The sequence below is a fragment of the Medicago truncatula genome, chromosome 7 (genome assembly GCF_003473485.1).
Source record: "Medicago truncatula cultivar Jemalong A17 chromosome 7, MtrunA17r5.0-ANR, whole genome shotgun sequence".
Taxonomy (NCBI): Eukaryota; Viridiplantae; Streptophyta; class Magnoliopsida; order Fabales; family Fabaceae; genus Medicago; species Medicago truncatula.
The window spans coordinates 48,554,517-48,568,192 of NC_053048.1; the positions used below are offsets into that span (position 1 = coordinate 48,554,517).

General features: G+C 30.1%; 1 protein-coding gene and 2 long non-coding RNA genes across 3 annotated transcripts; all 3 read right to left on the reverse strand.

Annotated features, from left to right (window-relative positions):
* Positions 1-1,519: 1,519 nt before the first annotated feature.
* Positions 1,520-3,725, reverse strand: LOC11434764 (purine-uracil permease NCS1). The gene is made up of 2 exons (XM_003625698.4): positions 3,090-3,725; positions 1,520-2,900 (listed from the first exon to the last, which is right to left on the reverse strand). Exons 1-2 carry the CDS (start codon positions 3,544-3,546, stop codon positions 1,675-1,677), a joined length of 1,683 nt encoding a protein of 560 aa, XP_003625746.1. The 5' UTR covers positions 3,547-3,725; the 3' UTR covers positions 1,520-1,674.
* Positions 3,726-4,762: 1,037 nt separating this feature from the next.
* On the reverse strand, positions 4,763-5,946 carry LOC120576779 (uncharacterized). The gene is made up of 2 exons (XR_005642851.1): positions 5,595-5,946; positions 4,763-5,494 (listed from the first exon to the last, which is right to left on the reverse strand). It is a non-coding gene; the product is annotated as an uncharacterized lncRNA (long non-coding RNA).
* A 6,365-nt stretch (positions 5,947-12,311) lies between these two features.
* LOC11423284 (uncharacterized) lies at positions 12,312-12,912 on the reverse strand. Its single transcript, XR_003006932.2, has 2 exons — positions 12,662-12,912; positions 12,312-12,572 (listed from the first exon to the last, which is right to left on the reverse strand). It is a non-coding gene; the product is annotated as an uncharacterized lncRNA (long non-coding RNA).
* Positions 12,913-13,676: the final 764 nt, after the last annotated feature.

A 13,676-nucleotide genomic window follows, 5' to 3' on the forward strand; every position in this document is an offset into this window, starting at 1 on the left:
AACCCTAGCTCCCTCCTCTACACAATTGTGTGTATCTATACAAGAACATTTTACTTATAATTTATTGATCCAACTGCTAAGAAACTCATACTCTTTAAATAAATCGTATGGAGAAAATTGGGTTCCAACTTCCAGAGAGAATACATGTTATCTGCTCCATAAATTCTTGTTATCGCTGAAAATTCATATGTGTGGAGAAATTTTAGCTGAAAGAGGAGAATTTACACCGCATGCTTCACAAATTTTTCGACGAAAATTGATCACCATCACTAACAACGGTAGAAACTTTATACCTATAATATAATACGGTGATAAAAAAAAAATACAAAACCTTTATTTATTCCTGTTTGCTAAGTATATGTATATAGCAGCCTATTTATGCTCCTTTTGTTCTGGTAACTTGGTTAATGTTTGAATTCAATCACCTTCTAGTTCTATAGTTACCATTTTTGATGGCTGTTAGTGCCTTCTAGAATTATTTAGTTATCGAAAAGACAAGTGTATCTCGTGTTCATTTATTTACTTTCCACGTCATCATGCTAAAACATTTATTTAGTGGCTATGTGCATGTTTTGTAGTTGTGGCAATATTTTAATTAGCAGGATACATATGCTCTCGATGGATCAATTTGTATACTTTGATTCCTTTAATTTAATTTGTTCATTGCTCCTACTTTTGTTTGAATGGTCTCTCGAATGTGATACATGTCAAATCTTCTAGGTGGTTTATTAACTTTACTCGTTTTCTTTTGTCCTCTGAGTGATTCCTTTGTAATATTATTGTTCTTATTAATTTGCTGCATAGTTTGCACTTTTTCTTTTATAATGACGGTTTCTAATGCCTCAAAAAAAAAAAAAAATCGTCATTATATACCTCAAAAAAAAAATGCCTTACATTAGACTGCTTCGAAGAGCATGATATCGAAAGGAAAAAAACAGTTCAATATATGTTTAAAAATAAGAATAAAAACGAGGGTAAGATGTACATATATGATTATGGACTATTCTTGCCAAGGTATGAACTAGCACATTTGTTTTTTCTAAAAAATTCAACATGACGGTGTTCAAAAGAAAGACTAAGACCAAATTAGGGAGAAATTAACAGGTTTTATGGATCCTTGGAGGCATGGACCATGGTTGAACTTGGACTAGATGATACTCCTCTCATTCCCATGGCCTTTCTATTCTTTTAAAGAGAGTACAATGAAAGAAATAAAGTTTATCGATTAGATTTGTTAAGATTCATTGCCATGGCTCAAAACCTAGTTCTATAAATACTTTTTAGCATCGTAGATATATATGTTTTCAAATAATGTAAAACATTCATTGCCATAATTAGTTTTGATGATTGACAAGCTTCAGTAGTAACTTGTCCCACCTCACGTTAATTTTGTATCGGGAGCCAATAATTGTTATGTCACCCAATCACATGTCAAATAATTTTCACACATGGATTCAAGATTCTGCACAAAGCCAATAATCTAAGCCACTATGCATCACGTCACGATGAACCTATCGCATCTAACAATTAAATAATATCATATATAGCAAAGAGATTCATTCATTCATATTGAACTTACAAGCCAACATCACGCACGAGTCCAACTCCTAAACTAAGAACAATAATATAACGCAATATATATGCAATTTACAAATGTTTTTACTTGGGAGAATGTTAAGAGTTGTCTCTAGCATATTCATCCACCAGTTTCTTTATCAAACTCGACAAAATCCAATAAAACAATCCTGCTGAAAAGAAGCTAACAAACCAAGCATTATTATAGACAACAACAAAAGTTTCTGAAACTGATTTTAACGTTCCAACTTTATTCAATAAACCAGGAATCACAGGTAACATTCCAAAAACAAGAGCCACAATTGCTGCCACATTAAATCCCTTAGTGTAATAGTAAGCACCATAATGATTTCTTGAATACAAATCTCCAATGCTTAATTTAGTTTTCTTCACAAGATAATAATCCACTAGAATAATTCCTCCAATTGGACCCATCAATGCAGAATAACCAACTAACCAAGTATACACAAAGCTCTCACTTGATTTAAGAAGCTTCCAAGGTTGAAATGCAATTCCAAGAAATGCTGTTAATATAGCTCCTCTTCTAAAATTGAACCACATTGGACTAAGATTTACAAGAGCGTTTGCAGGTGCTACAACATTGGCAGCAATATTGGTTGTAATTGTAGCTAGGCTTATACCAAGAATTGCTAAGATTGTAGTTACAAATCCACCAATTTTACCAAGTAATTGAATTGGGTTGGAAATGACATGACCAAATATAATTTTTGTTGATGATGTTACTACTATACCAACAAATGTGAATGCTCCCATAAAAATTGGAAGACCAGCTTGACCAATAATTTGATCATTTTGGCTCTTAGCATATCTTGTAAAATCAGGTATGTTAAGAGCTAGAGCAGCCCAAAAACTTATATTAGCAGTTAGAGAAGGGAAGAATAAAGACCAAAATTCTGAATTTGAGAGTTTAGAGGATAAAGAGAGCATGTGACCAAATCCACCAGCTTTAACATAAGACCAAATCAAGAGTAAGGAAGTTAGTAGAATGAGTATCGGAGCCGAGTACTTCTCAAGCTCTCTAATCCCTTCAATTCCTTTCCATACAATTGATAATTGAACCACCATGAAGGCTAAGAAGCAAAAAAACTCTAGTGGGGAAGTGCCAAGCCAAGGTAGAGATTTTGACAATGTACTTTGTTTTATTGAATTTGGCAAAAGAAGGAAAATTGTCTCTCCACCAATCCATGTTTCAATTCCATACCAACCACAACCAACTAAGGCCCTTAAAAGGGTGGGAATGTGAGCACCATGGATGCCAAAAGATGATCTAGCAAGAACCGGAAATGATATGCCATAACGCGTACCTGCAGTAACGCATCCAGCGATTTTAAGTTGACAAGACAATATACTCATATAAAATTTCAAGTGGAATACAAAATATATAATAAACATATATGTTTGTGACCGTATACGATTATTTACACGTATCAAGAAAATCAATTAATGAGAGAAAATGATTCTAATGTATAACATGTTGATCCATCCCTTAGTACCTGGATGACCAGTGAGGATCAGGGGAACAAAAAGGATCATGTTGGCTGCAACCACAGTAGCTATGCCTTGCCACCAAGCCATCCCAAGATCAACAAGGCTACCAGCAAGGTAATAAGAAGGGACTCCCACAACAAGTCCTACCCAAAGGCTAGCCATTTCAAACCCAGAAAAAGTCCTTTGGCTAGGTGTAGTTGGCTTAAGATCATCATTGGTAAGTGTTGGATCAGGCTCTATTTCAACACCATGTGAAGAAAAAGGGACTTTAGAATTGGAGTATCTCAATGAAACATTATTATGCAAGGAATGGTTTTGTGCGTGGAAAGTCTTGTTTAGTTTTTTTGATGAAAGGAGGGTAAGAGAGTTAGAAAGCTTTGGATATTTTGAATTTGAAATTGAGGTGAGAAAATTATTTGGATGAGAAGAAGAGACACTGAGGTTGAGAAATTTGGATACCATGTTGATTGTAGAAACTAACTAATGTCTGTCTAATTGGTGATGGCTATTAGTATTAGGTGTGTATTATCATTATTATTCACATCTCAGTCATGTGAATGAAAGGGTGCATGTATGATCATTTTAATTTCCTCTGACTTTTTGGTTACTTCCTATCATGTGCAACGTTAACACCTTTTATTTTATTCATTATTTAAAGAATAAAATATCATTATAAGAACATCATTGAATGAACTGCATAGCTGGGATACCATAAATTTTAAACAAAATAACATTTGAATCATAGAAATCAACTGCGTAGCTGGGATACCTTAATTTTGAAGTATTGATTTGATTGTACTCAAACTTTTGGACATGTTTCCAAGCCAATAAATTAATCTTGCAATTTGAACTGAGAATAACATATTCCTACAATGGACTAACGTGTTAGTGTTTGCAAAATTCAGTCAGGTACTATTTTGTACTAGTATATAACAAACTCTTAGGATTCCTACAACAAACTCAGGTATATAAAAAATTCAGGAACTTTTATTATTGAGAGTTCTATGAGAAACTTCCACATTGGACACTAAATGCTAAATGTGTGCTCCTTTTTCACAGCTTGTTCATCAAGTTATCGGCATCTAACCATTCCGCTAGGTCCAATCTCCGTTGCTATATTTTTAGTCCCCTTATTTTATCATGCTCACTAACATAGTATTCCCTTAGTTCCCTCAAAAAAAAAAACGTAGTATTCCCTTAGTCTATAGCACAAAGAAAACCAAGGTTTGTTTATAAAGTGGTAGATAAATATGATAAATTGAAGACCACTTGGCAAAATAAACGATTTTTTTTTTTTTTGTAAACATGATGAATGGATTCATCTTATTGTAAATTTTGACATCTCAATTAGGTTATCACCTCGAAAACTCACAAATCAGTTGACTCATTCATCTAATATTCTATCTATAACAAACAAAAATACAAAAAATAAAATAAAAATGGTGGACAATACTTTACCCAAAAAGAAAGAAAAAAAACTAAGGAAATTGATAGTTTAGAAGGCCAAATTTATTTCTAAAAAGGAATTTCCTAATAGAATTAGGACTATAGTCCACCATTCAATATCTTGAATCGAATGTCTATAATTTGCAACCCGACCGACACATTCATTCCATTACTTAAAGATGTGAAGTGAGGATCCTCCATTTATTCTCTCTCTTACTATAGTTTTTGAATGTTTTTTTTTTGGTGTATAAAGAGATTTGGATTTATTTAATGTCACATTTTTGCATTTATGTTTTCAAAACTATATAGTAATGGAGAAAATGGAGATTATCTTAACTCAAAGATGTGACTGCATTTGAATTGGATGGTTTTGATGCATTGATGGATAAATCATTTGAGATTGTTTAAAAAATTAAAATTTAGGATAGTTACAGGTTGGAGTATGAGAAAAACCAAAAGTGTAACAAAATCTTTTTTTTTTTTTTTGAAAACTTGATATCCTCAAAAATTAAATAATATGAAGAATCTGATCTCAATGTATACTTGCGAGGGCCCATTTAAAGACATAATAAACTCCATGAAGAAAGAGAAGTTAAGAGAGAAAAATACAATATCTTTGAATTAAAGGTCATAGTGATATATCTGAAGAATACAATAATCTTTAATATCTTATTTCATTTCATTAACTTTATATTAGAGTTCAAAGTCGTGGTGACGACAACCGTGTAGTTAGAAAAACTAAAAAAAAATAAAATCAAATTATTGCATGACAACACAATAAGTAAATGAAAGCTCATTGAATAATCCAGGAGAGCATTTGTATACTCTTTTGGGTCTTGTACTCTTGTAATATATATGAAATCATTCTAACACACACAATCACCTTCTACACACCTTGGTGGAAAATGAAATCCGCACATATTGCGTGGACAATGAGCATCAATGACACAATGAGAATGACTCACTATAATGAAGAAAGAGAAGAAAAAAAATATTACTAAAATATGATAAAATATTGAGTATGAAGTAACCAAAAAAATTTAAAAGGATAGAAATGGTTTTACCTTTAACCAACATTGCAACAAAAAATATAAAAAGAAAAATGATCATAGCATAAACATTTGCTCTTGGTGGAATCATGTTTGTTCCTGTGTTTGTTGTTAGTAACTTTTAGCAGTATCTTATATTGTAATTGGTCTCCTAACTTTTTATTATATTGGCTGTTATTTTGGCTTTAGCATAGGTGATTTTGCAAATTTCTTTCTGTATTGTGGTGAGTGTCGATTAAGACATTGTTTATCTTGTTTGGGTTAGCACCCCTTGTGTCTAACTTTTTATTTAATTAAATTTTCCGTTTAATATTTTTTAAATTTTAGTCATATTTTTCACCCTTTGCATATTTGAAATAGAATTATATTTTAAAGTTTCTAAAGTTTATGATCTCCTTACATCAAGTAAATAGATTTTAACTCTTATAGAGTTGTAAAAAAAACTTCCAAAAAATTTAATAATTCCTCAAAAAAAAATTAATAATTATTAAATGTTTCTTAATTACATCAATGTGTTGTTGTTATCCCTTTTTTTTTTTTGTAGTGGCCAAGGTTTTCAAACCCTGGACCTTGCATATTTTATACATTGTTATCCCTTTACCACACTTAATAAGGTCATATAAAAAACTTACCATTCCAAAGAGTTCCTTCTACTTTTTTTTACCAAATTTTTATTATTTTGTGACCTTTCATGATAGAAAAGGAAAATGATGTGGTGGGTGAATTTCGAACCCCAAACAACCCTTTTATTCATCTTAAGAGATACGATTCTAACTATTAAATTATTTGACAAAAAAAGAAAAAACGATAAAACAATAATAATAATGTTATAATTACTAAATATCTCTTAGATATGCATAATATATCCTTTAGAATGAGATAACATTTTTGTCACAATTTTTTATTATCTCACAGTGTGAGGGTATCAAGCTGGAATGCATTTGAAAATTTGTGAAAGAATTGATTAAGAAAAGATTGGATTGTAAGGATAAATTATTGAGTTGAGATTAATCAGGAGAAATGGAATTGAAATCCATTCTCCAAAAGAACAAACTATTCCATTCTCCAAAAGGGAAAAGGTTAGAATAACATGAATATGTGTTTCAAACCATATCTTGAAAACGCATAGAGATTCGGCCACGGCTCCGCCTCTCCTATGATGGAGAGTTACTAATGACCAGTGCAAACCTCTATTTTTTAAGCTATATAGCTCTCTACATCATTTCATCGATGTACGAAGCTATAACTTCCATAATTCAGAGTTGTAACTTTCTAAATCTTGCAAACCTATATTTTTTATGTGAATTTCTAAATCCTTTTTATATGCTTTGTTTACTTGTGCATTCTATTTTAGTATCTAAGAATCTTAAAATTGTATTTGTGTTGTTTGTCATTTTGGATGTTAAATAACTAAACTTGGTATTTGGAAATACTTAAAACTAATCCACATCAATCCTCATTGGATCGATACTTTACTTACTTTTTATTACTTCTTGCGATAGTGTATACTTGCACTAGATATGCATTCAAAATAATCAACTATTTTCTAAGCATCAATAGTTGCTCTAAATCAGTGCCTAGTATTTTGTTTTTACGTTTTATTTTATTGTTTCGAGTTTATATCCACCGTCCATTTTATCTGATGGTTGGGGATGGAGCATCGGAGAGCACTGCATGGATTTGGGTTGTCGAAGATCCAAATTGTTGTGTTTGTTTTTTTTAAGGGTCATTTTAATCAGTGTCTCCGGAGTACTGGTTAAGGAAACAAATATAGTAATATTTACATTGAAAGATGTGTAATTAATGCATTAAAAAATTAATAAGTGTCTTTTTTGACTTTCACTTTCTTCTTTTGCCCTCCTTAACCAGTGCCCCGCCCCCGGTTAACATTTCCCTTTTTTTAAATAACTAAGATAGGGAAAAGTTTGTACTACTATTAATTAAAATGGCACAAATGCTCGTTTTACAGTCATCCTTGAAAATATTTGAACTTTATATATTGAGGTTACAAGGATAAACTTGTAAAGTGAGCTAGCACTTCAAGTGTCATTTGCTTTGTGTTTCACTATGACAAAAATCTTACAAAAGAAGAGGATGTAGCCAACTCGCTCACCATGCTTTCCGCTACCTAGGTTACATCTTTTGTTGGGAACTGCCCTCTTGTGACAATAATCTTGCATTTCTTAATTATTTTCATATGGCTTAATACATGCTTTGGTCCCTTAACTTATTTTCGGATTTCATTTTGGTCCCCTAACTATAAAGTGTCTCAATTTGGTCCCTTATGTCTTTTGTCGTTATCTCTTTTGATCCTATCCTTTACATTTTAACTGTTTGATCTATTTTTCAAATAGAAGCCGTTGGATCATGTAGGTGTATTGTATCCTACGGTAAATGATTAACACCTGATTTTTTTTAAGCCAAAAATATATAAAAAATTCATATTTTTTATAAAATCATTTTCAAAATTAAAAAAATTTATTTTTATACGAAATTTTTAAAAAAGGTCAGTTTTTTTTTTCGAAAAAAAAGGTTTTTTAAATTTTCTCTACAAAATTCTAGAAAAAATTTATAAAAAATTCAGATTTTAAAATTAGAAAAAAAATATTTCAGAATTTTTATAAAAATTTTTCCAAGATTTAAAAATTTGAAAAAAAAATATTTTTTTACGAAATTTCGAAAAAAGGTCAGATTTTTTTTTTCCCGAAAAAAAATGTTTTTTTAAATTTTTTTCTACAAAATTCTGAAAAATATTTTAATTTAAAAAATCCGGTGGATTCTAGAGTGAGTGATCAATTAAGTCCCTCACCGGTGGACCATGAAAAAATTACAGTTGAATTTATTGAATGGACCAGATTTGTTAGAAATAAAAATGAAAACTTATGCACCTTTCCACACACAATCTTGTCTCGCCTCTTCTCCTTTCCATCCTACCATGTCCGATCACCCCACCCTTCAGTTTTATCTGATTTGTTTTCCTCTCAAACCAATTTTTTCTTCTATCTCATAATTATAGTATCGAAATTCATGGCAAGGTTGAACCAACCATCCAACACTGTTACACTTATTAAAAAAGGCAAAACAATAGAATATAATCATTTTTTATTTGCTCAAAAAAAAAAATCATGTTTTATTCAATTAATACAATTTATGATGCTTGATAGATATCAGAAAGATTTTGGTCAAAGTGAGATTTGTCCCCTTGAATCATACCTCAGCCAATAAATGCGACTGTTATTTTCTTCAAAAAAAATTGTGATTATTATTTCTTAAAAAAAAAATTGTGGGTTCTATTGCTGATTTTCTTAGTTACGAGACTAAGGGTGCTTCAAAGGTTGTACTTCTACAATGATCAATGAGTATAACAAGTGTTGTATGATTTATGAAGTTGTTTAGTAAATCGAATTCTAAGAAAAAATGAAGGGTGTAGCGGTGATGAAATGTATCAGAGGAAGGAGAGAGGAAGAGGTGAGATAGATTGTGTGTGAAAAAGTATAAATGCTCTCATATTTATTTTGAATGAATCTGGTCCCTTGATTAAATCCAACTGCATTTCATTCGTGGTCCACTGGTGAGAGACTTAATTGGACCCTCACTCTAGAATCCACCCAAAAATCCATAATTCTGAATTTAAAAAGGTCATTTTTTTTTTTCAAAAAAAAAAGGTTTATTTTAATTTTTTCTACAACATTCTGAAAAATATATAAAAAATTCAGATTTTTATAAAATATGAAAAAAATTATTCCTGAATTTTTAAAAATCTTTTTCAAAATTTAAAAAAATATATATTTTTACGAAATTTAAAAAAAAAGGTCAGATTTTTTTTAAAAAAAAATTTCTTCAAAATTCTGAAAAATATTTTAATTTTTAAAAATCTGGATGCAAATTATTTTAAAAATATATAAATAGATGAAGATTGATGGTGATTTTAAATTTATATTTTTAAGAAAATCAAGAAAAATAGAAATGATTATATGTTGTGAGCCCATTGTATACTTGTGTACTTTTCAAATCTAACCCTTGATCACCAATCTTAAATGCAATGTGGACAATAGTTAACTATTTTTGAAAACAAACTAACGGAGAGGACCAAAAGAGGTAACGACAGAAGACATAATGGACCAAATTTAGACACTTTATAATTAGGGGACCAAAATGAAATCCAAAAATAAGTTAAGGGACCAAAGCATGTATTAAGCTTTTTCATATCTAGAATAAAGATTGAGAAATTTAAGTTGAAGTGTGGGAAAAACCAAAAGTGTAACAAGATTATGGTTTGCAAATATAAAATTATAAGCTTAGAAATAACATAAAATTATTTTTCACTTTCACTATTAAAGATATTTTGGTAGTCGGTAGGGTTAGAAAGTAAACGTGATATGCTTAAATTGAAGGTCATGATGATATCTCTAAAGTTACAAGAGAAGAAGACAATCTAGATAATATTTTTTTTTGTTGTCTTCTTTCATTTCATTGGCATAATCCTAGAATACAAAACTATAACTACAACCGTGTAATTAGAATAACTAAAAGAAAATTGAATTATTGCAAGACAACTCTTAGAGTATAAAACCATAACTACAACTGTGTAATTAGAAAAAACTAAGAAAAAATCAAATTTTTGCATGACAACAAAATAAGTAAATGAAAGCTCATTGAATACAAAATAAGGTCATATACTCTGTAATATATGAGATCGTTCTAACACTCACAATAACGTCCTACACACTTTGGTATAATACTACCAGCTCCGCACATGAACCCCGGACAAGTATCATCCCTGCCACATAGAACTATAAATAAAATGTTAATATATTAAGTATGAAGTAACGAAGAATGATGAGTGATTAAAAATAATCCAAAGAATATAAAATAGGAGCACCAAAGTAATGGTTTCATATAAATGAGGGGACTAAAATTTTGATTAAATTAAAATAAGAAGGCCAAAAGTGTTTTTCTTTTTTGTGGTGGTCTGGGTTCGAATCTCGAATCTTACATATATTATACATTGTTCCTACCAACTAATCTAAACTCAAGACCAAAAATGCATTTAAGTCTACTTTAAAATTTATTATGTTCACAATCTCCTTACATCAAAAAGATTTTAGCGCTTATGGGGTGGTAAAAAAACTTCCTAAAATTTTAATATTGATTAAATGTCTCTTAATTAATTCCCTAAAAAAAAAAAAAATATCTCTTGATTATATCAATGTGTTGTTTTTGTCCCTTTACCACAATTAATAAGGAGGTCATATAAAAAACTTTTCATACCAGATAATTCCTTCTACTTTTTTTTTTACCAAATTTTTATTATTTCGTAACCTTTCATAATGAAAGGGAAAACGACGCAGGGTCAGGATTCGAGCTTCGAACACTCAAATTATTCATCTTAAGATATGAAATTATACTTGCCAAATAAACATAGGGAAAACGATAAAACAAGAATAATAATGTTAATAATTACTAAATATCTCTTAGGTACATCAATATGTTGTATTTGTCCCTTTATCACACTTAGTAAAGAGATCACATAAAAATCCTACCAATCATAAGAATTCTTTTTTTGTTTGCCAAATTTTCATTATTTTATAACCTTTTGTGAAAGAAAAGGGATCTCAAAACAATAGTAATATTGTTCGACAATGCAACACCTCAATTTTCCTATAGTCTTGCTTATGATCGATGGTTATTGTGTTTATGATGATTTTGAGCTATGGGATTAAGTGTAGGATATATTCAATGAGCTTACAAACCTCTTTAGAATGAGATAGCCTTTTACACAAATCAATGTGAAGCGATCTCTACATTATTCTATCGATATACGAAGCTATAACTTTTATAACTTAGAGTTGTAATTTTCTAAATCATGCAAACCTTTATTTTTACCAAGTTAATTCGTTAACTAAACGTTTTTACTTGAATCTCTAAATTCTTTTTATATGCTTTATTTACTTATGCATTTTATGTTAGTATCTTAGAATCTTAAAATTTTATCTCTGTTGTTTGTCATTTTGGATCATAAATAACTAAACTTAATATTTAAAAATACTTGAAACTTATCCACTTCAATCCTCGTTAAATTGATACTTTACTTGCACTCGATGTGTATTGAAAATAATCAACTATTTTCTAAGTATCAATCGGTGCCTGGTATTTTGTTTTTACAATTGATTTTATTGTTTTGAGTTTTTATCCACTATTCATTTTATCTGAATGTTGGAAATGGAGTAGCAGAGGTCGTTGCATCCAAATAGTTGTGTTTCTTTGTTTTTTAAATAACTAAGATAAGATAGGGGAGAGTTTGTACTACTATTAATTAAAGTGGCACAAATTCTCGTTTTACAATCATCCTTTAAAATATTTGAACTTTATATACTGAGGTTATAAAGGATAAACTTATAGAGTAAGCTAGCACCTCAAGTGTCATTTGCTTTGTGTTTCACTATGACAAAAATCCTACAAAAAAAAAAGAGGATGTGGCGAACTCGCTCACCATCCTTTGTTGGGAACCCGTCCTCTTGTGACAATCATCTTGCATTTCCTAATTATTTTCTTATCTTGAGAATTTAAGTTGAAGTGTAAGAAAAACCAAAAGTGTAATAAGATTATGACACATATAAAATTATATGTTCAGAAGTAACATAAAATTATTTTTCAATTTAACTATTAAAGATACTTTAATTTAAGGTCATGATAATATCTTGAAGTTATGAGAGAAGAAGACAATCTAGATCCTAAATAATATTTTTTGACGTCTTATTTCATTTCATTAGCATAATTTTAGAGTACAAAACTATAAGAAAAACTATAATAAAAAAAAAAATTCAAATTATTGCATGACAACACAATAAATAAATGAAAGCTCATTGAATAATCCGAGAGAATTTGCGTCTCTCTTGGGTCTTGTACTCTGTCATATATGAAATCATTCTAACACTCACAAAAACGTCCTACACATGAACTTTGGACAACGACCATCCCTACCGCATAGAACTATAAAAATAAAAAAAATGTTACTAAAATGTGAGAAAATATTAAGTACGAAGTAACGAAAAATGTTGAAAAGGAAAAAATTGTTTTACCTCTCATGCTCATTGTAACAATAAGTGGAGAAATAAAGATGATCATATCAAAAATATTTTTTGTTATTGGAGTCATGTTTGTTCCTCTGTTTCTTGTGAGTAGCTCTTAGCAGTATCTCATCTTATATTGTTATATATATGCTTCGAATAATTTTAATTGGTCTGGTACCACTTTATTGTATTGGCTGTTATTTTGGCTTTAGAATAGGTGATTTTGCAAAATTCTTTTTGTATTGTGGTTGGTGTGTCGATTAAGACATTGTTTATCTTGCTTGGGTTAGCATCCCTTTTGTCTAACTCTAACCTTTTATTTATTAAATTTTCCGTTTAATTTTTAATTTATTTTAATTTTAGCCATATTTTCATCTTTCGTATGTATGAAAGAATTATTCTTTAAAGATTTAAATGCATTTTTTATTTCCTTACTTAAACTTAATCTAAATTGTAGTCTTTCCATTTTTAAAACCACTATTTTGGTCTTCCTATTTTACAATTCTTGATTATTTTTAGTCCCTCATCATTATTTGGTGATTTGTCGATCTCCTTAATGACGGCAATGATATGACATGTGTATGTTGGGTTTTTCATTTTTCATGTCCTTATTGGTTCGTTTTCCATGCTTGTCAGTATGGTTAATGTTGTTACAAGAAGACTTGTCACCATAGGACCTCACAACTTCCTTTGACATCCAAATGAAATTCATTCTTATTTCGTGAAAAGAAAGAATAAGGAAGAATTGTTGATCTTGTGCCTTCATTTTGAGGAGTATTTCAAACATTACAAGGTCAAGGCAAATACCTACCAACAACCATAGGTTGGTAAATATGCCAAGTGAAAATTTCACAAGGTGAAGCCAAAAAACTCAAAAAAGCGTTGTGGTAAGAAGATCAAATCATATTGATCTACCATTAGGGTTTGAAAACCAAGACTAAAAAATTTCAAATGAATGTTAAAGATAATTTTGTAAGAGAACTTTTTCTAAGACCCAAATGAAAAATCACAAGTAATATTTTAG

Bases quoted from the DNA above. Each gene is read 5' to 3' on its own strand.
- LOC11434764 (XM_003625698.4), bottom strand. From the start codon at position 3,546: ATGGTATCCAAATTTCTCAACCTCAGTGTCTCTTCTTCTCATCCAAAT. The intron at 2,901-3,089 runs GTACTAAGGGAT...GCGTTACTGCAG, and splicing joins GATCCTCACTGGTCATCCAG to GTACGCGTTATGGCATATCA.